The 23366-nt window shown below is 33.1% G+C and overlaps 2 protein-coding genes across 2 annotated transcripts in view; both read right to left on the minus strand.

Annotated features, from left to right (window-relative positions):
• Window positions 1–859: 859 nt before the first annotated feature.
• LOC110032126 lies at window positions 860–12709 on the minus strand. Its single transcript, XM_020735653.1, has 2 exons — window positions 12675–12709; window positions 860–1948 (listed from the first exon to the last, which is right to left on the minus strand). The coding sequence occupies exon 2, from the start codon at window positions 1903–1905 to the stop codon at window positions 967–969; it is 939 nt and encodes a 312-aa protein (XP_020591312.1). The 5' UTR covers window positions 1906–1948; window positions 12675–12709; the 3' UTR covers window positions 860–966.
• LOC110032117 (anaphase-promoting complex subunit 5) overlaps window positions 1862–23366 on the minus strand; it is a 46646-nt gene continuing 25141 nt past the window's right edge. Inside the window, 1 exon segment of the mRNA XM_020735641.1 lies at window positions 1862–1935. The gene's annotated coding sequence lies outside the window, so the exon portion shown is untranslated.

Genomic DNA, 23366 nt, shown 5'->3' on the forward strand with positions numbered 1-23366 from the left:
TTTAGGGCTCAAAATGACATCTCTTCTATTTAATAAATTTTTGCTTGGGACATGTGCTCTAAAATTTAAGCCGTGAATGTGAAAAAATTGATGCATGTGATGTCCGATCCTCACCGTGAATCAGGTGATCTACGGTTAGGATGTATTTCAATGGGCCCCACTTAAATTTTTAAAAAAAAAAAAATATTTAAGCCGTGAATGTGAAAAAATTGATGCATGTGGTGTCCGATCCTCACCGTAAATCAAGTGATATACAGTCAGGATGTATTTCAATAGGCCCCACCTAAATTTTAAAAAAAAAAAACTGAATTATAATACATCCTGATCGTAGATCACCGTGATCTACGGTCAGGATCAGACACTGCATGCAGTGATGCACGCGATATCTGTACGCAATAATTTCTCGTGAATGTAAGCCATTCCTATGTTTTATGCAAGAGAATTTTTATTTTGTAAGATAACAATTTAAAGACGAATAAACATTTTCTATAAGAAATTAAATTATCATGCAGCATATCAAATTTATCTCATAATTTAGAAGAAATTAAATTATCATGCAGCATATCAAATTTATCTCATAATTTAGAAAAAATGACATGTGTGCCACATAATTCCTATGTATTTACACATATAACACCTAAAATTTGATATTTATATTCATAACATTTTTAAAAAAAAATCGAGTGTTATGTATGCAAATATGAAAGTTTAGATGTTTTATATGTAAATACATATAAAGCATACTAAACTTTGAGGATACTGTATCAAGCACATCTATTCTTATATTAAAATACGCTTGAAACAATGGCAAAGCTGCACTGCTAAATTTTTCTAACAAAAAAAAAAAATGATTTTTTGCATTAAAATTTACTTCTTGAAACAGAAAAAAAGGACTATCAATCAACAGTGAAATGTAAAGAGCATCGCTGTATAAAATTAGGAAAAATAAAAACAAATCAAAGGAAGTTATCTCCAAGGAAATTCAGGCTCAATCCAGAAGGCTTTCAGCGGAGCAGCTTCTGCTCCAGAACTCATGCCAGTCTTAACTTTATAATCGAAAGGAATCAAGTTCAAGGCACGGCTTCTTGTGCTGTTAAAAGGAGCAAATGAGATGTTGGCATCTTTTTCCACAAAGTTGCTTAATATATCATCCAATCTTCTATCCACCAAATCAGTCCACCAACTCCGCTGGTTCACCTTTAAGCGTTGGCCACTCTGAAGCACCCTATTATCAATGTCGTATCTCATCCACGCCTCGGATTGCCAAACCAGGACCTTGTTTCCATACTTGCATTTACAAGATCCATCTTTTTCACAGGAGCAGTATACAGCACAAGGCCATTCTCCAGTTTGTAATGGATTGTTGCCAGCAATTACCAGAATCTCTGAGAACCATCTTTTCTCTAATGGTCTGCACCAACTGATCTCTATTTCTGAGAGTTTTTCACTTCTGATCACAAAGACGATGCAGTCTTCAGAGTTAGGAGGGGACGAAAAAGTCGCTACTTGCTTGGTTTCAGGTTTCAAGGGTCGTTGATAATGTGGAAGGTCAAATTTTTCTAAGGTGAAGGGATTGTAGAAGAAATAGTGATTTCCATGGTGGCAAAGTAGCCATCCTAGCTTGGAAACTAACACTGAGTTCAGAATAGGCAATTTCAGGGTGCAACTGACATTGGAGTGGAGCTGAAGAAGAATGGCATCATCACTTTTCTTGTTTTGGAAACCATAAAGAATCAGCCATGGCTGATATTTGACAAATTTGGTGATGTTCGAGCGGAAGGATGGGGCGGAATGCCAGCTGCTGCAGACACTGCGGAATCTTATGAGATCTGGCATTGGAAGAAGATCAGAGATGCTACACAGGATATCCAGAGGAACCATTTGCTGCCATCTTCTTTCAATCATCACTTCCTTCCCAGGTGAAGAGGAAACGATCTATGTTTTGGTACTGTGTCAATATGTATGGACTAAACGAATAAATCATTTTTCATGAATTAATCTACATGCTCCTGGTTATGCAACACAACATTATGTTGACCGTTGCTAGATATCATACTGCATCAGGTGAATTAACTTCTAAATAGTGAATGCTCTACTATGGAAAATGATATGCAGCAACTACTAGCTCCCCCATAATGACTTCTCAGAAAACTCTGATCATTGAATCGAAACAAGAAAACAAATTCTTTCTCATATAGAGTACAGGTATGAAGGCATTAACCTCCCTCAAATCCGATAATGGCACGAGTCCTAACATTTATATATATATATATATTGTTTTCTTTAGTTTTACATTATAAACAATTTGTCCAGAATATCTGAAATCAAATGAGACGTCACTTTGGCAAGTTTTATGAAAGAAACTTACGGTTAAGAACATAATTTAAAATTGTGCAATTCAAAGTAAGCCTCTGCCCAAGGAGATCTCGAAAGGCTACACAGTGTCCGTCTCATGATGATAAGTACCACAGCCGAAGTAAGATGTGCCTCAAAGCATGTCTCAGCACTATCTAGAGGCACAAACCTGAAATTGATGCCTTACCTTCTAAAATATAAATTTATAAGTCTGAAATCTTAAACATAAAACCAAATTTTTTTTTTAAACCTAAACATTATTCTTAAGAAAAAAAACTCAAACTGAGAGCCTAGTACCTCAGGGACACACATGCAAGAACCCACAACTTGACCTTGCTATTGTGCTGGCGCCGCCACTGCCCCTTCTTTTTTGTTTTTTCACTGCTAATAACCCTTCATAACCCTTCTCCTTTCTGTTCTGCTAATAACCCTTCTCCTTTCTGTTTGTGTGTGTGAGTGTGTGTGTGTGTGTGTGTGTGTGTGTGTTTTCTGTCCTATATAGTCCTATTTCTTTCTTTATTAACTAATTTTATTTTATTTGATCATTTGTATTTTATATTCCCTATTTTAAGAGATTTTCTTCGTTTTAAATGAACTTCTCAATTTATTTTCAAATAGTTCAAGATTTTAGAAAGAGTTTAATGAGAAGCAATATTTAGCACCGATGTATAGCACTCATGTGCAAATTGCTAGGAGTGAAAAAAACTTAGATTATTTGACTTGCAACTATTCTGATAAAACAGTAAAAGGATGTGTAACAAGAGTGAAAGAATCTTTCTAGTCCTTATAAGATCATTACACTATGTAACAAAGCGCCTGAAGAAGAGAATAAAAAATCATGCTGAAATTTAAAAAGCAACCATAAGCATTTAGCTGAATGTCGATATGATGACAAGGTTGATAACAGTTCCTATTAGATAGTGGGACTAGTAACTATGAAAAGACTAGCACATTCAATTAGGCCATGAATTTTCAATAGAGACGCCAGAAGATCGATGGATCAATATGTGATAAATGTAGAGAATGATAACTATAGCTCAGTATATGATGGATGTACAAAAGTAGCCCATCAAATGTCTCCATAAAATACATGAGAGGCTCGCATGCATGTTTGTATAGAAATTGTCATATGCTTCAAGAGAATGTAATTCTATTTAACAGAATAACTTCTCCATCCTATTTCAATATGATTCATTCTATAAACTCATATTATCAAGTCCAAAAACCTCATTTCATCTATGAACACAAGACTTAAATTTTGAATTGGGAACTAAACACCACTATAAAAATTATCAAGAGTAAATGGTCGCAAACTGAAGTTATAATCATGGTTGGTCGAATATCAAAACTAAGAACATGATCAACATTCCTATAAATAATCCTTTAGCATTCTCTTTCTAAAGTTATTAAAATATCAATCAGGTGAAGGATGTAGAGTACATTTCCAAAATAATTGAAGTTATAGAAGAGCTTGGAGAGAATCTAGTATTCCAAATTATTACTAACAAAACAATAGCTTATAAGGCAGTGAGAAATAAATTGATAGATAAAATAAAACATATTCATTGGACTTCATATGTCGCATTTTGTATTTGATTTTACACTTAAAATTTTTGAAAAGTTGACTTAACATTAGAATGCTTTGACCAAATGCAAAAAGATTAACAAATTCATTTACAATCACAGTTGAAGTTTAGTCTTAATGAATTAATACTCTAGAAAGCACTCGTTAGACCTGCAACTGCTAAATTTGCTAAGGCTTACTTAACTTTACAAATCATCTTAGAATGAGGCTATATTCACCTTTATGCTGTGATTAATTATGCTAGGGCTGAAAAGTTTTAAAAATAAGGAAAATTATTTTGACTAACAAATTTTAGTTAATTGTAACTATGCTATCACAACTACGATGATATGGGGAGATGGCTGCATCACATTAATAGTTATCATCAAAACCTTATTATCAACATGCTGAGGACAAGTCCATCAATTCACATATCAAATATAGTTTGTGCAGTTGTATACATAGAATGATTGTTAACTCACCAGAAAGGGAGCAAGCTAATCACAAACTTGTAGCATTTGCAAACAATTAAGGTTTATTTAAATTATAAACAGCTAATGACACTATAGTAGATAAGAGTTTTTTGATGGCATATGAGTTGCCCCCATGCGTTAAATTTTATATGTACAAATGTACTTCTAGCCATAACTTAGGATATCAAATTATAATTTAAGAAAAATTTGAATCCGAAACCACTGTCAAGATGTCAACATGAACCTTAGAATCATAAATCAAATAACTTTCCTCAATCATAACTTCACCTTTAAATGAATTTAGTGCATCTTTTTTAAGTCAAAAAATTCTTGCAAGCTCAAAATTCTCTAAAACTGCTAAAAGTTGGTTATAGAAGATTCGTATAACACTAGTTGTGCAAAAATTGAGTTAAAAATATTTGCATAAAAATATTAAAAGACAGGCACAAATCATGTCTTAGAACACCAAAAAGGACCTATCCGAGATCAATAATAAGCCCAGAAAATCATGGGTAAAAAAAGATAAAAACTATCTTAGAAAGGGTATAATTGTTAAAAGTGACCAAGTTTTGTTTTCTTGTTTTGAGTCTCTAGTCTTTCTAAAGAAAAAGATTAATTATCCTTATTGAATAAATTTGATCCCAATAAATATTATATTTTACGGCCTAGACTCCAAAAATTATCCTATAAGAAGCATGGCTTTGAGCGGTGCGAAGGTTCATTATAAGTTATTTGAGGCTCCTCGATTTTCCTACAAAGAAGCAATTCACAAATTTTGTTGCACAAATTCAAATAGAAATGTTAAAATTTTTTGTATTGTTTTAAAGCTTCCATTTATTTTGAAAGAAGATAAGCTTCCCTAAATTCAACATCCAACAAGTCTATGGTAAAAGTGGTTATGGTGATGCATAATTAGCAGCAAGTGTAAAGGAGGTTTTTCAAAAAAGTTAGTGGTTTGACCAAGAATAAGATTTTTTATAGTTTCAATTGACATGTTGTATCTATGTTTGGTGAATTTTTCTCTCAAACTTTTTGGTCAAATTTATTCACAATTGGTTATTACACAGTCGTAAGCTTCTCCAAAAAATTTTCAGCACAAAATTATATCATTTTGATTTTCAAAGGAACTTTAATTTTATAAATTTTCATAATCAGATTATGATGTTTATGGATTTGATGATTTTCTTGAAAATTTTCTAGAGGGCTTAGTTAGTAATTCTTATGTTACATTATCACTAACAATTAGAAAGATGATTCCTTCATATCTATATTCTCATATTCTCATAAGTCTCTGGGACTTTTAGTTCTTGAACATTCATAGATATTTTAATTCCATAATAAAAATCATGATGACAAGTCTTCTCCACTCGAGCAAAAGCCTTAAAGTGAAGATGTAAGCATGCACTAAATGAGATGCTAAGCTATTTCAAGCTTTTATTCATTATTTAATTAGAAAATAATCTGATGAAAGCATGAAGGAATAATGTTAGTCGACATTAATGTGTTTATTATCACCAATGATGTCATGGAGGTATCATAAAAAGTTATTTCGTAAGGATTTTGTAGCCTGTGACTTTTGGGTTAGAAAAATGCTTGCCTCTGCTGGATGATTTCTTTTTTAAGTTGATCTAATTATTGCATTAAGGATATTAAATGAATCTTCTCACCCTAATATGATTTGAACTAAGAGTCATGCCACAAGATCTCATTTAAGTTAAGGAATTTCTTAGTTGTAGTTCAACTAAGCTCTCCAAATAATTGGTTTCAGTTCTTAGAGGCTAACAAAGCTCTCCAAACTATTAGTTTGAGTGCTTAGTGGATATGGCCCATATGCTAAGAATGCGACAATTTTCCTGAGGAAAGAAAAGCTAAGAGAAATTCATTTGGCTGAACCTAGGTTGTCATCCGAGTGTTGACTTTTGGCGAAAAAATTTAAGAGAAATGCACTAAAACTTTTGACTTATCCTAGGTACTTCATAAAAGAGTTACTTTGTGACTAACTTGTGGAAGAGAAGTTCTAGAAAAATCTGCCAATGATTTTAACATATCCTAGGATGGTCATCATAATATTGCTCCATGGCCTTTAACTTGTGGTAAGAAAGATCAAGGTAAACTTGTCAATTTTTTTTATTTTTTTATTTTATACCGTTTGATAAATAATACTAAGGACTTTAATCGATTGTAAAAGATGTCAACAAGAATGTATATTATTTTTATCTATCCTAGGATGGTCATCATAGTCATGTTCGATGATTCAAATGTGAAAAAAAAAAAATTGATTGAATCAAATCCTCCTGTAATGAATTATACCACAATTGAGATACAAAAACTGCCACATGTTTCCTGAATCAAGTTTAAAAGTTAGGCTATCTCTAAAAAAGTATTGCTCGTTCAAGATTGTGGCTAGGACCTGGAATAAGTAGAAATATGACTAGGGAATTGCCTCTAGAGATGAGAATTTTGTGAATTTTTTTATGAAATTCCTCTTAAATCCCGAAAATCTCAGAAAATTATATTTTGGTCAAAAATTTCTTTCAGCTGCAATCATTTTTTAGACATCAAAATAGATATTCTTGAGACTATTTTTCCTATAGAATATTGAATTAACTTTGTAACTCGGTAGTTATCATTATCGAGATAAACCAAATTGACATTTTTGACAAAAGAGGAATTGGCTTAGATATATCAACAAAAAGAAGAGGGAAATAACTTCTACAAAGCCCTAAATATTAATATTAATATCACTTCAATGCTATAGAGAAGATGAGTTTTTTTTTACTATAATCATGTATGGGAGGTTAATTTGAATGTCCTTTCAAGATTGCAACTAAAATTGATCCCGCCTTGACTTGCTTTCTAGAGAATTAATGCATCAACAAATGGTAAAGGGAAAAAGTAGTTTGCCTACAACGATGTATAGGGAATTAATGTAAGCATTTTTTTAATGTTGCAACCAACATCGCCCCTCAATCCTCACTTGCTTTGATAGGTTAGTAGATGGTAAAGTGAAAGGATTGCCCACAACAGGTATGCATAAAACGTCAAAGCATATGTCCGTTTGAGACTTCAATAAGGGCTACCCACTAATATTGTCTTGTTTTACACATAATTGATATGTTAGCAAATGATAGAGGGAAGGATTACCCAACAAAAATAGTGCATGACACATTAATGTCCTTTTAAGGCAGCAATTTTGGCTACCTCTCATCCAAAACTACTTTCCATAGATGACAACAAATTATTGTATGTAAACATATTCAACATGCAACAAAAAAGTTTATTTCAAGTTCGAACAAAAAGCAAACATTCACGCATATGAATAGCTTACAAAACATTAAAGACAAAATTATGTCAAAAACTTGCAAAAAAAGAAAAATTACTAATCTAGCTTATTGTTAATATGAGTATACTATTGTGTGTTCAATATCATAGATAATACTCTTTCTCATGAAGAAGCATTCATATAATATAGTGACATAAATCACGGAAGGCATCACATGTTAAGTGTCATAAGTTGTAAGTTATAATCAGAAGATAAGTGATTGGCTTGGTCGGAGATAGATTGACCAAGAAGGCATGCATTATGTTGTTAGGGCGTCTTCATCAATGGAAAACATTGGATGACAATTTACTAAATATCAAGAGTCAGGCAACGAGTAGTGGCCTGCTAAATTATTTTTCAAATAAGAAAGAAGAACAAATTATTAAAATAATGGTTGAATGATGTTAATAATTGGCGGATGTTGGACATGACAATTGTGAAGTGTCGGGTTATAAGAGATGAAAAATGTTGGATAATGATAGGTTGTTATCTTATAATACAAAAGGTTTTGTGACAAGTAATATTATTGTCATATGTTAGCGGCTAACAAAAATCAGACATCGATCATTCTTAGTCGCCCAAACAACAGTCAATAAGAAATTCTAATGTCAACAACTATTCAAGATCAGCCCAACCAATCCCCAAATAAAAAGGAGGGATAAGCGATCAAAAAGACGAAAGTTAAACACTAAAAGTTAATGAGGTGTCAAACATCGATTATCAAGCATTGGTGAGCATCCGACTAAGATGGACAAGTAATGACAAGAGAGAAGTAACATTGGGTGTTTTGTTCGATTGTACTCCTGATAAGAGTGGGGTTGATTGGGTGTTTTGTTCGATTGTACTCCTGATAAGAGGTATCGACATTGGTGTATACCATCCGACTAAGACCAACAAAATTAGTTTAGGATGTTATTCGATGATATACATCTAATGTTGGTTGTTGACAAACATCGGATATAGCTGATCGTGAATATTTAATTGGATGATGATGGTTAGCAACTCAATTAATCTCCCGAAAAGAAGGCACTTCCGTCAATTGGAAAAATGTATGTCAAAAGTCAAATAAGCCATTAATAGATGTTGAGAAATGGTATATTTGGAATATTAGAAACCAAGGAGGTATCGACATTGGTCAACTAATAGAGTTAATCAATAGAAGCAAAATGTATTAATATTAGTCCATGGTAAGTGTCGAGAAATGTATGACAATAAATTTCAATCTTAATAAATGTGGTGTGACAATAATAGGCATAGATGTTGGTCATAGGATTACATTGGTTAAAAATATTAGGCAATCATGTTGGGCGACGATGGGTGTCCTTATTTGGACGGATGCCAGTTTTGGCCGGCGGTTAGTGAATGCAACAACAACAATAACAACAAACCTTTATCTCACTAAGTGGGGTCGGCTATATGAACTTTTCTCTCCATTGTGTCCTATTGAGTATCATATTTTCATTTAATTCTAATATATTAAGATCATTTTTTATACAATATGCCCAAGCCTTTCTAGGTCTACCTCAGTCTTTCTTAACATAAGTTAAATCTAAAACATCTACTCTCCTAATCGGATCATCAGATGGTTGACGTTTAATTTGACCAAAACATCTAAGACAACTCTCTCTAATTTTGTTCGTCACTGGAGCTACACCAACCCTATCACAGATATATTCATTTCTAATTTTGTCTCGAAGTGTAAAGCCACTCATACACTTAATCATTCTCATCTCGGTAATATTTAACTTATTATTATGATTCTCTTTTAGAGGCCAACATTCAGCGCCATAGAGCATTGCAGGTCTCATCACCATCTTATAAAATTTTCCTTTCAGTCTAAACGGTACTTTTCTATCACACAAAAGGACTGAAGCATTCCTCCACTCCAACCAACCAACATGAATTCTACTATTAACATCCCCATCCATATCACCATCACTTTGAACAACATAATCGATATATCTAAATCGTTCACACCTTTTAATAATTTGATCGTCCAAAGTTACACTTTTGTCACTAGAGCTACTACTACTAAAAATACATTCCATGTATTCAGCTTTAGTTCTACTCAAATGTATGCCTTTAGACTTCAATGTAGACCTCCATAATTCAAGTTTTTCCTTGGTTTTTTCTGTCGTCTTATCCATGAGAAGGATATCATCAACAAAAAATATACACCAAGGTACATCCTCGTGTAAATGTCTAGTAGGACCATCCATAACTGAAGCAAAAAAATATGGGTTTAAAGTTGTAATCCAACATAAATAGGAAAATATTTGGTCAATCCTCCTTATGTTCGAACACAAGTAACGGCTCTAATATACATATCTTTAATGACTTGAATATAAGTCATATGAGCACATTTCTTTTCAAGAACTCTCCACAGGATATCTCTTGGAACCTTATCGTAAGCGTTTTCAAAATCAGTAAAAATCATATGTAGATCCTCCGTAATAACTTTGTACTTCTCCATCAAATCTCTCAATAAATGCATAGCTTCCATAGTAGACCTGCCCATCATAAATCTAAATTGATTAAGAGAAATCTCTGAAATACGTTTTAACCTATGTTCAATTACCCTCTCCCATAATTTTAAAGTATGACACATCAACTTAATTCCTCTATAATTTGCACGCTCTTGTGCATCTCCTTTATCCTTAAAAGTGGGGACCAAAATACTCTTCCTCCACTCCTCAGACATCTTTTTAGTTTTTAAAATAATATTAAAGAGTTCAGTAAGCCAAGAAACTCTCAAATCTCCTAAATATTTCCACACTTTAATTAGGATATCATCAGGTCCTACAGACTTTCCACCCTTGGTTTTCTTTAAAGTTTCCTCAACTTCATTTTTACTAATATGACGGTGAAAATGAAACATTTTATTATTATTAATGATATTAACATCATTAATGTTGATCGTAATTTCAGAAACTTCATTAAAGTTTATCAAAATAACTCATCCAACTATGTTAAGTATCTTTTTCTAAGAAATTTTTTTTTTTATTTTCATCTTTAATACACTTTACTTGAGATAATTCTTTATTTTTTTTCTCTTTGTTTGGCTAGTTTATACATATAATTTTCACCCTCCTTAGTATTTAATCTATTACAAAGACAACTAACAACAGAGTTTTTAGTGTCACAAATTGTTCTTTCAGACTCCATGAGCGCCGTTTGATATTTTTCTCAGTTCTCTAAGCTTTTACATTTAAACCAATTTTTACAACATAACTTTTTATATTTTATCTTTTCTTGCACATTATTATTTCACTACCAACTATTTTTATTTATAGAAACTTTTTCTTTTGACTCTCCAAGTATAGTTTTTGTTACTTGTTTAATAGAGTGTTACTTTGCCCCACATAACATTTGTTTTAAGCCGACCCCACGTAGTGGGATTAAGGCTTTGTTGTTGTTGTTGTTTCTTCATGAACATCCCAAATTTTGAAATCTTGAATTTTACTCACAAAAATAATTTTATTTGTCTTTTAGGTTCCAAGATCTAATTCCACGATTAAAAGTCTTAGCATTCTTAATTTTACAACACTACATCTTAAAATCTAGAGCTAATAATTGATGTTGGGTACTTAAATCTTCACTTGGAATGACCTTACAATCTTTATAATCTTGACGAATCATTCTTCTCATAAAAAAATAATCAATTTTTGTTTTATTAGATCCATTCTTATAAGTAATAAGAGGCTAATCTCTTTTCTTGAATAAATCATTAGTAATAACAAAATCATACGTTAAAGCAAAATCTAAAATGGCTCTACCTTCTTCATTAGTCACTCCAAAACCATAGCCACCATGAATATTTCTATGTTAATATTTATGAATAAACATGTAGCCTAATTACTGAACATAATTGAATTTATAAAACAAAATCTAAAATGACTCTACCTTCTTCATTAGTCACTCCAAAACCGTAGCCATCATGAATACTTCTATGTTAATATTAATGAATAAACATGTAGCCTAATTACTAAACATAATTGAATTTACAAATTTCAATCAAGAACTAATATAATTAAATAAATATTGTTTAATTTATTTACTGAAGTTTAAATATGATTAAGAATCTAAAGTTATACATGTAGTTGTTTATTTGAGTTTTCATCATATCTATATCTTTAATAATATGCATAATTTTTAAAACACATAAGATATAAAAAAAATTAATACAAAGAATAGAACAAGCCATAAAACAAAGAAGTCAATTATTAAATGAGTATTTTATCAAGTTCTTTACGAGCTACTTGTTAAAGAAACAAATATATTCACGAACATGAATGAACAAGTGAATCATATATTCAAGCTTGTTTATCATACAAACTTTTAAAATCGTGTTCAAATTTGTTCGATTGTATAAATAAATGAATATATGTGTTTTATATAAATGAGTATTAAGTTATTCATTGAGTGCACTTATTCGCTTATAGCTCTAACCCCAATGTTTCTCAACTGCTTGCATCAAGCAACACATGATAAAGAGTAAAACAGAGGCGTTGACATCAACTGACAACCAATGGAGGGCTTCATCATTGGCATCAAGCATTGGAGGGCGACGAATATGATGACAGAAAGCTGATGTTGTAGTGTCAGTGGTGGTAGATGGTATCAAACAACAGTGAGCATCAGACAGCAAGTAAGACAGAGTTCTACAATTTTTAATTCCAAAAATTAGCTCCACCAAAGGTCCTACCCGAACATGTTTCTCCCAAAAATATCATGTAAAATAAGAACTATGATGGACCGTTCAAATAGAAACATTAAGACTAGTGTAATTACTCACCAAATAGAATTCTAGATAAATCACCTTACAACAAAACCCTCTCAATAATCTCGGATTTCCCATGCTATTCATTGGACAAAAACGATAATTGATCAATAACTAATCCAAAAACCTATAGATTGAAAAAGTATACATCATGAAAAGGAAAAAAAAAGGCGCACATACCCTTTTGAGAAGCTTCTTCTGAAAAACAAGAGATGATTTCGCCCTCTTCGACCCTTTTCCGCCCTTGATTTCACCAACCACATTCTTCGTTCTACAATTCCTCACCACTCTAACAAAATCAGCATCATTGTTCTTCAAGATCATGGATGCCTTCTGGATCCTGGGGGACCGTCTCGGGATTTGAGTTATCATCTCTCCCCCTCCCCCTCTCCTATTTTGCTCGACAAACTCGGTTGCAGAACCCCTGTATCTCATAACCTCAAGGTCGTCGGAGGAACTCGACGGCTTCAACCGGGCCTTCGGAAAATCGCAAGAGGAGACAAAACGTGGAGATCTGCGGGGACGGAAGCACAAAGTTTCATCAGCCGCGCGCCGAAGCTCCATTGATTTGTTCGGCATCAAGGATTTGTCGGTTAGGCTTTGGCGGCTAGGCTTTGGCCGTCCATCGGTCTACACGCCTCCATATATAGAATGCGGCCACCGAGAGCACCGAGGAGGCCCGGGAAAGTTTGTGGTGGCGAATCGGAAAGTAATAAAGTGGCACGACTTTTGAAGGATCTTCCTCCGGAGATTAATTCAAGTTTTGAGGCAGTTTGTTTTCGATTTTAGATAGAGACGAGCGGCTGGCTGAATTTTTAAATGCGGATGCGGGATCCAAGGGGATTACGTTAATTATAGTGCTTATTTTTATATTTGCAAATTATATCTCCAAATTCTTTTTTGTATTTTTAAAAAAAAAAAAAAAAAAAATGGATTATGGGTCTGCTTGGGGCAGCTTATGTGCGGGCGGCGTTTGCAAAATGCCGCCGTACCATTTAATTTGCGCAATTTAGTTCGCGCGTTTCGCCAGCTTATCCGAAACTACTTTACACTAAACGAAGGCCGGGGGCCGACCCCTGCGGCCGACCCGCCGGTCGCATTTCAGGATAAGCAGCTTATCCTGAAACGCACAAGCTGCCCCAAACGGACCCTATATTAGAAGAAAGGAAGGTTTACATTCATACTATTTACATATCTAATACCTATACTTCAATTTTTTACAATATATATATAACACCTAAGAAAAAGTATTTCATTTTTTTTATGTGATATGGAAGATTTGGGTATAAATGTAAAAAAAGTAAAGTTTAGATGTTGGATGTATAGATATAAGAAGATTTGGTAGAATGCATGTAAATGACCCTAAAAGAATATAACTAATAAGATACCATGTGAGAAAATGGTTGTCAAATTAGAATATGCAACTAAAAACATCAAAAAAATTTATGAGATAACAAGTAGGAAAACAATTTGAAAGATCGAACTCAAGGAGAAATGGAGAGGGTGAAGAGTTTAAGCCAAACAGGATGATATCATTATGCTTAATCAAAGATATCAGATATATCCTGAAAACGAAACCAAATGAAAAGCTACACAAGAAATCACTCCAAAGGGATTGTCGAGTTAGGTTTTTGGCCTTATTAGAATGAAAGTTAGCATTGGTGTTAACAACATACGTCATCTTTTGTTCTGATAATAAACATTAATATCAAAGACATGAGATGACTTTGTTAGCATATGTAACATTAACGTTGATATTGATGGCAACGAACAACCTATTTAGGCATCGATGAGCATTAATGATAAGTGTCTATAACAAGTGACGGTATAAACAACAAATTATTAATGGCAATGGGTGTTATGATTAGGGTTGATGATGATAGATAGCCTATTTACTAAATCTAAAATCTCTAATTGAAAAAAATCCAAACTCACCCTGATGGAGATGATGGTAATGTCATTATATGATTATGAAATTTTTTATTAGTGGAAGGCAGCACAAGGAAGTGCTCTTCAAACTCTAATGTATGCTATTAATGTCACCACCTATGACACCTAATGGCAGGTGTATGATTGACTTTAGTTTGATAAGTTAATGTAATTTAGTTTCCAGAGAAAATGATCCTGATAGATGTGATTTGGAGCATGAAATGCTTTAAAAATGATATTTAAATATTTACCTATAGGTGGGCTAATTTTTAGGTGATTAATTTTATTAAAAGTTTAAGAGGGGTTTAGAAGTAAATTTATGATATTTGTGTAAGTATTCTATAAGAAGTTTAGGATGTCAAAAAAGGATACAAGTCTTTTTAGGGTTTGTAATGTGTACGATAGATTTTGGAACCTGCTAAGCTTGTAGAGGATGAGTGAAAAATTGGAGTACTGATTGATACTTCAAAACACATGAGAGAGAAATAAGGATTAAAATAGAAGTAATAAAACTTCAAAAAATAAAAAAACAAGGAAAAAACTATCATCAAGGGAGATTGCTCTAAATCAATTCATTGAATATAATTATTAAAAAATAAATAATGCTCTAAAATTCTTAAAAGATGTATGATCATATTTGATTTGACTTGGAATTTGATAACTTGACAAAATCAAATGAGGCATTTAGACCTCTACTTAAACTAAAATTTTAGCTTGCAAAATAAACAAGCAATTTCACTAAAATGACGTCAGAAATAACTTCAAATAAGTTCAAGTGAAAAATTAATCACTTTGAAAATATTATAAGAATAATTTAAATATTATTTAGTATATTCAAGAATCTAATAATTGGATTATATTGAACTTATGACCCAAAAGAACACATCCTTGAAGAGACAGTCTATAAGCCATCAAATAACTCTAGGCAAGCTTCTCTAACAAATTCATGAGTAACAGATATCTGTCTTAACAAGATGATGTTTCCAAAGGTCATGTTAACCAAAGGTCCACCATAAAGAGGGGAGTTAAAGAAATAGTAACCAAAGGTCATGTTAACCTATAATAGGGTTAGTCTAAAATTTGAATTGAAAAGCACATTAGATGGCAATTATGGTAAATAAAAATTATGCACAAGTTTCCTTTAATTAAAAAAAAAATGAAAAATCAAATGCCCTTACTTACAACTACGTATATTTTAAGAAAGTATATCGCTCAAGTCCAATACAAATTAAAATGTAATCACCTTCATTATACTGTCAATGCAATTTTTTATGATGAATTGTCTCATCATGTTTAGGGTTATTAATTTTAACTTATGTTCATGCGTATGTCAAGTAAGATTTCTAGTACTTAATAATGATGGAGTCATTCTCTAACCAAATCTATGTCGCAATAAAGTATCTGAATCTATAGTTAGTTGAAATGTTTGAGACTCCATAAAATGTGTCCTAAAGTTTGCTAGGATTGCATTCATTCCAATTAAATAATAGCAATTGTATTTGCAATTTTGAAAATGTGAATACAAGCAACCAAGCTTAAATTTGAAGGAGCAAAAAAAAATTACTGAAAAAAAAAAGATAAAAGAGTTATCTATCAAAACTGTCTAATCAAAAGGCCCTCATTTGAATTGATATTTAATAGCATGTTGAAAGATTAATCATATAAGATTCAACAACGACCAATGTATCATCACCATTAATATTCACAATAGAACTATTAATCTCATATTATGCAACTATTTTTTTTATCACGCCTATAAGAATGTGCATGGATAGCAAGCATACTCAAAAGAGCAAATTCCAAGAAATGTACAAGAATAATATTCAAACCAAGATTTAAGCTTGCCCAAAATTGGCTCGAATCCTAATAAGAACTTCACCAACCTTGCAAGGACATGTTAAATCAAACAACTATTAGTCAAATTAGAGACTAGTAATTCATTGTACAAAATTCTTTTAGGTTCAGTTTTCAAAGCACAAGTGTTTGCAAATCTAGATAACACAATGCCTAACATTGCTAACCTCGAACAATTAGAGTATAATGGAGATAAAAGTTAGCCATAGATCATTGCCCTTGGAACTATTAATCGCGAACAACAATCACTAGAGAACGCTCTATATAAAATAACAGCACCTCTTCAAATTCTAAAAGTACTTTGGTCTAAGATAAACTTTCATATATACTTCCCAAAGACAAAAATGGGCATATTCCCGCAATTTCAGGTATTATTGAGCATATAAAATTAAGAGGGATTTAAGTGCATACCAGACAATTGTTTCCTATTTACATATCTAACACCTAAACTTCTATTTGTCTGGGTAATAAACCACTCTCGTGCATCCCGTAAACTTCTTTACCACTCTGCTCGCCCACATCATGCTTCAATTTATTTTCTCCGCTTCTTCCCAATCCCTCGGCTTCTTCCACGATCCCCTTCCGTTTTCATCTAATTTTGACCCTCAATGCAATTATAGCTTCAATTCTCACACTCAGAGCAATGCGCGGAAACTCCGTTTCTCCGACCCAATTCAGAGGTTTTATTGCGTCAGGATACATGACTTCAATTTGGGTCCGGTGTCCAATTAGAACAGCTGAATTACAGTTTTTTTAGTGGGACTCACTCTTTAATTTGGATGGTTTTAATTGGAATTTGCATATGTTGTCCTAATGCAATAAAAAACCCAATTCACAAGGGTAAGTTATCATATAACTCCTGCCACGCCTTTTACTCCTACGTGTTTTCCATCCGAGAACTACATCAAGCACTATCGGGAATCAGAAGGGAGCACTTTCTCTCCGTCAGAAATAAGTCATTGTAACAGCCTCATAATTGTTCTTATCTATCTTGTACAAGTGTTTCAGGGTTTGTAGAAATAGTAAATCATATGCATTTTGGATCAGTCAACAGTAAACAACTTGAAGCACGAGCTTCAATATGATGAAATGAGCTTCTTATGCCACATGTGATAAGATAGAGAAAGAGCGATGTGAAATGAGCTTTGCTATGGATGAACAATGATGAGAATTTTATAAAAGTGGTGGTTGCTTCAAATTTTATGAGATGGATTGATATGATGACATTTAACTAATATGTTGCTTTGCATTTCATGTTAAGCAAAAATCTATAAAAAATTAAATTAAATTTCATCTAACTTTGTTTCTGATTGATACATGCAATGTCTGCCTTAAAATTTTATTTACAGGTGCTGCGTGTGTGAAATATGAGTTTGAGTAGGTCAACTGCATCAAGGAACAATATAAACTTTCAATTGGCGCAACTTACAATGTAAATGATTCCCTTGTTATTGAGATGAGAATTATGGACATAAAATCTACCGATACTGTCAAAATAGCACAGATAATGACTGTAATTACTTCATATGGCTAGATGAAATGGAACAGGAGACATAAACTACGCAAGAATAATATCTTTTGAGGAAAAGATTTTAAGAAATTTTATGTCCTTGAAATATGAGATTTTACATCTTAAAGTTATGATGGCTGTCTTAAATTGTAATCATGTTCATGCTGATGTTTCTGTTTAAGAGTTCTTGATTCTGAAACGCTGTGCAAAAACTGGTGATGTATTTTGAAACATCATATAAGAACTAGTGATGTATTTTGAAAGTTGATTATGTATAACTTTCAAGTTATTAGTAATATAATTATTATGTATGGAACTTTTGAAAGTTATTATTTTTACTGTATTTTATAAGACTATGAAGTTCCTGTGATGCATTAACTTCTGAAGTTTTTTGCAATAACAATTTAAACAATTGGTATGTAGTTTTGTACAAATTAAATTGAATGTGTAATGTAACAGATATTGATCTCTATGAAGAATAAAGAAGATATTTATAAAATCTACAGGATTGACAGTTACTTGGAAGTTTCGAAATCATGATTTAATCATCCAAGCTAAGAATTGGCAGATCAACAGATTACAGCTTTCAATACCTAAAGCATTAAAATCTCTTCAATTTGGTTTCAAGGCAAAACAAAGGAGAACGGTATTTAAAAATCTGTAGGATTTGAAGCTATCATTGTTGCTGTTTGGTAGGATTTAGATTAAATACTGTTATATCCTGCTCAAATCCTGCTGCCAAACAGCCAGTATAAAAGATTCAAATTTTGATTGTAAGCATTTGTTTTTTGGGTCATTTACATACATACCACCCAGTTCCTTTGTATTTACATATCTAACACCTAAACTTCACTTTTTTTATTTTTGTACACCACCTAAATATTTCAAATGTTATAAAAAAAACCACCATTTTAACATTTAAAAACTGAATTACACCTTTTTATTCATAGGTGAGGTGGCCTGTATGTAACAACTGAAGTTTAGGTGTTAGATATGTAAATACTTATGAATTGAGCGGTATGTATGTAAATCTTTCTTCTTTTTATGTAATTGAGCACTGGGAGATATTAAAGAACCTGGAACTTAAAAACTGTTACCGCTTTCAGTGTGTCACTCGGCTGGGAGGTCCCTACCTCCAACTGTAAGAAACATCCTTCACTATGGAGGTGATCAAATTTTTCAAAGCGGAGAAGATTCAATTAAATTGTTAGAATCAAATTGTTAGACACATCCAACTAATCATGACAGATTTTAAAATAAACACATTTTCTGAAGAAATTATGTTTTATGACAGAATTTTTTAGAGTTGAGCTAGATACAATATCATTAACGACTAAATTTCACAAACAATTAATATAAGGAACACGTTATTTTTTTTTCAAAACACAGGTAATGAAAGTAGCAGACATTTGAAGGAGCTGCATCACTTAGAGTAAGAAGGAAGCATCACGGATTCACTTAATCCTAACATGAATTTTATTAGTCTCAAAAATAACTCAAATGTGTTCTTAAAAGCCCAAGTCCGAGAGGAATTGAGGCATACAAAAATGTCTTGGGGCTTTTACATACATACCAGACAAATCTTATATATTACATATCTATCACCTAAATATTAATATTGATATACATCATTAGTCTTTTAAATGTAAAATACACATTTTCATACATAGATTTATGACATCCAACTGCTGTGTAAGTGTAACTATCAAACTTTGATTGTTAGATATATAAAATGCATAAGAATCGTGTGTATGTATGTAAATTTCACAGATGTTTTTCTTTCAGAAATCAAAGTAATTAGGAGACGAAACTGATAACAAAACTGAATCAGGTATACATGATTACAAGAACTGCTTAGGAGACAAAACAGATAGCAAAACTGATTCAGATATCCATCATTACAAGAATAGCTTAGGAGCAGCAATCATGGCATTGATTGCTTGTGAAATTTTAGCTTAATGAACTTAATATAATGATTTCTTACACCTTTAATACGTAAAACTGCTACACAAGATTTTGAAGTAAGGACAGTTGCAAAAAGAAACAAGTAATTCATTTATAAATAGGTTGCAGTTGCTCTATATAAGAGTTGTGGCTAATTATAGACAAAAATCATTAAGAATTATTATTTTCCCTATACAACCTTCAAAAATCAAAAAACACGATGTCACACAACTTTAATTGTTAGAGTTATATTTGACCATTTCTTTCTTTCAAACTAGTAGTTCAGCTCGAACTACTTATTGAGCATATGTTTGTTCTAAATGATGATATGAAACGTTGTTGACAGACAACGTCTCCTTGGTGATGACCCAAAATAGTCCATATCGGCTACATTCATGAGTTTTTTTGGCTCTCTAATCTCCATAAAGTTTTTTATCCTCTTTCTTTTTTGGTTTACCTATAGGCCTTGTGTTAGGAACGCCTATAAGAGACTCATCTTCAACTACTTTCCATTGATTCTTTCGTGGGAGAGTGGATATTGCTTCCCTTCAAAGGACATCTTATAGCTCAGCAAACCAATAAGTTTAACCAAGAAAATACAGAAGTAAAAATTGAATATAGTAAGGTTAAAACCAAATACCTACTAACATGAAAATGGCCGTCCACATAAATGTCATAATTGATGTTCTTTGGTGCTAATAAAAGCAGCCGCATGAATACAAGTCCAGTCACTTGCCAATATCCATAACTACAATGTCTATTTTCAATATCCACCTCATGCCTTTCAGAATTTCAACCTTTGTTTTATACATTGTTCATTGTCTGATGATAAAACAAACGTTTCTAGTGGTAATCTCTCTAATGTATTCCTCAACAAGGAGGAGCAAATTCATCTTGCCGTCTTGATGCATTCAACCTCCTCTTTAATATTTGCTGCATAATCGTTCCTCTAATAATGTCAACCAAATCAAAATCAGATTTTTATCTGGCCTCCCAAATCCAATTATTAAAATGACTTTGCAATATTATTTGTGTTGTAATAGTGAAAAAAATGACTTTGCAATATTATTTAAATGGCTTTGCTAAAAAAAATAAGGGAACATGAGAACTTAATCTGATTCATTAGCTTTGGCATCACAATCATAGCGAAACTGACCACACAACACTTTGAACCTTAGACAATCATGGTAGTGATAGTTAATCATAATATTATTCCGTAGATGCTGCATATAGACCCTATGTTCTGCATTAGGAAATACACCCTTGATTGCCTCTCCCAAAGCCTTTCCCCATGTTTGAGATGAAAGCTAATGGCTCAATCTCATTGCTAAAAGATTTCAGTAAATTATCTAAAAGTCATATCCATATATTCCTGAATTCAGACCAACGCAAATGAAATAGTAAAAAAATTGTTATTCCCATCCAAAAAATTTGTTGATAATAATATGCCCAAATTTTTTTATTTTAAATAGCATGCATCAAACCCGTCAAGGTGCCTGCAGCCAGCAAGAAATTCATTAGTGCACACTTCAAACTAACATAGAATCTCTTAAATGAATGATCATCACTATCATAATTGTAAGTAACATGAGAACTAGGATTCCTATTAACCAGTACTATTGCGAGAGTTGGTAACCACCTACAATCATCATCAATTGAGCAAAATATGTTTTTTTTGAGTTTCCTCTCTCGAACGCCACAACTTCATATAAAAAAGTAACAATCAATATACATTCTCTTAGATTTTAATCTGTTTGGGAGGAATATATAGTGAGGCAGGGCTTCAAAAACTGCACGCGGATTTTTTCTATGATAAAAGACCCGACGCACCTACCGGGTCGTGCGAGAGGCACAAAGACGAACCAAATGGCAATCATTTGATTTCTTTCCAATTTTTTAGCAAGTTCCCTCATTTTCTTTCCTTTTTACTCATTTATTATATATATATATATATATTTATGTGTGTGTTGTATCAGGGAAAGTCAGTTTTTCGTGTGAGTTTATTTAAGATGGTCGTTGGTATCCATTTTCTCACTTCGATGGTTGTATCTGAGGGATTTGGTGGAGCTACGGTTGTATTTGAGGGATTTGGAGGTGCTTCGGCTGTATCTCTCTCCTGAAGTGGTGATTATCTTACCCCATCCCCTTCCACATCCTCCAACATCACTCCTGCCGCCCTTCCCTATTGCAGCCGCCCGGAACAATCTATTTTTGTTGCTTCTGCAGTCCTTGCATTACAACCACATTCCCTACCCCTTGGTTATTGTTTTAGCAGCCCATATCCATTTTCATTGCTGCCTCGTTGTTGTTCTGGCCACGAGAAACACCCCCTCTATAGCCTTGTATGTTGTTACAACATTTCTGAACCACTTCCCTGCCACCTTCCATAGTCCCAATCCTTCTCACTTGTTGTCATCGACGTTTCAGTCCTCCATACCTGCTTTCATCATTGTTCTAGCCCTTCATCTTTGTTATCGCTTCTGTTCTAGCTCTCCTCCTTTGCTGCCATCATCCCGCACCGCCGTTCGACATCGATATATGTTGTGTACTTGCTGTCAAAAAACCCAGGAAATTGTTGCCTTGCTATTTTCTGCTTGTCAACCACCCCGTCCACCATCACGCCGCCTTCCAGACACTCGTTGATCATAACCACCACCTTGAGACACACCCTAGCTGCATGTCATGTCTTGTTGTTACTTCCCCTTTCGTGAAGGATTGTACTGCCTATTTGCTTTTAGTAAAAATAGTTATTTTTTATATTATGGTTTCAGTGAACTTCATTATCATTTTGTATCAGGACTAGTTTAATCGTAGTCCTATCCTAGGATCTAGAATTTGCATTACTCAAATCTATGCAAAGGGATATCCAAGAACCTTGTATGGAGAATATGCGGCAGGAAATCCTCCAACTGCAACAAAAGTTTGTCATCTTCAAGAGGAAACAAACTTGAAAGATCGTCCATATCTATAACGGTGACTTGCTAGATCGAAAAAAATGGAGTGAATTTTTCAACCATATTGATGCCAGAAATGAAGAACTTCTACCCCGAAGAATTGACTTGAAATATATAGAAGTCCGGATTTTGAAGCAACTGTGGCTTTGCCTTATTTTGATTTTCACTTGAATCCGAACGAGTTATTCGAGTGATTTCAAACCGTGGAACTTTTATTTGAGTACCAAGACGTCCCACCGGCCGGAATAGTGAAACTAGCCGCCAAAAAGTTACAGAAAAGTACATTGATTAGGTGGCAAAATTTGATGCACATTAGCCAACATGAGGAAAAAAATAGGATCACTACCTGGTTCAATATGAAACGGGAGATGCAGCGTCATTACCTATCAATTTATTACAAATATGATGTACAAACCCTAGCTTCAAAAGTGGAGACAAAACATTATCGAATGAACACACCTCACATGTAGAGTCCAACCCTAGGATAAATCAGCAAGAGTACATCCAGTAGAACATCCAAACTGACTTCACCAGAGGAGAAACTAATTCAAGTACATAACATGTGAAGCCAACCAGCATTCTTAAATTTCTCCCAGTCAAAAAGTGTTTCAAATGCCAGGGATTTAAACATATTTAATCAAATTACACAACCAAAAAATGATCCTTCATTGATCAAAGAGC

This window comes from Phalaenopsis equestris, unplaced genomic scaffold (genome assembly GCF_001263595.1).
Source record: "Phalaenopsis equestris unplaced genomic scaffold, ASM126359v1 Scaffold000002, whole genome shotgun sequence".
Lineage (NCBI taxonomy): Eukaryota > Viridiplantae > Streptophyta > Magnoliopsida > Asparagales > Orchidaceae > Phalaenopsis > Phalaenopsis equestris.

Coding starts and splice junctions, on each gene's coding strand:
- LOC110032126 (XM_020735653.1), bottom strand. CDS start 1,905: ATGATTGAAAGAAGATGGCAGCAAATGGTTCCTCTGGATATCCTGTGT.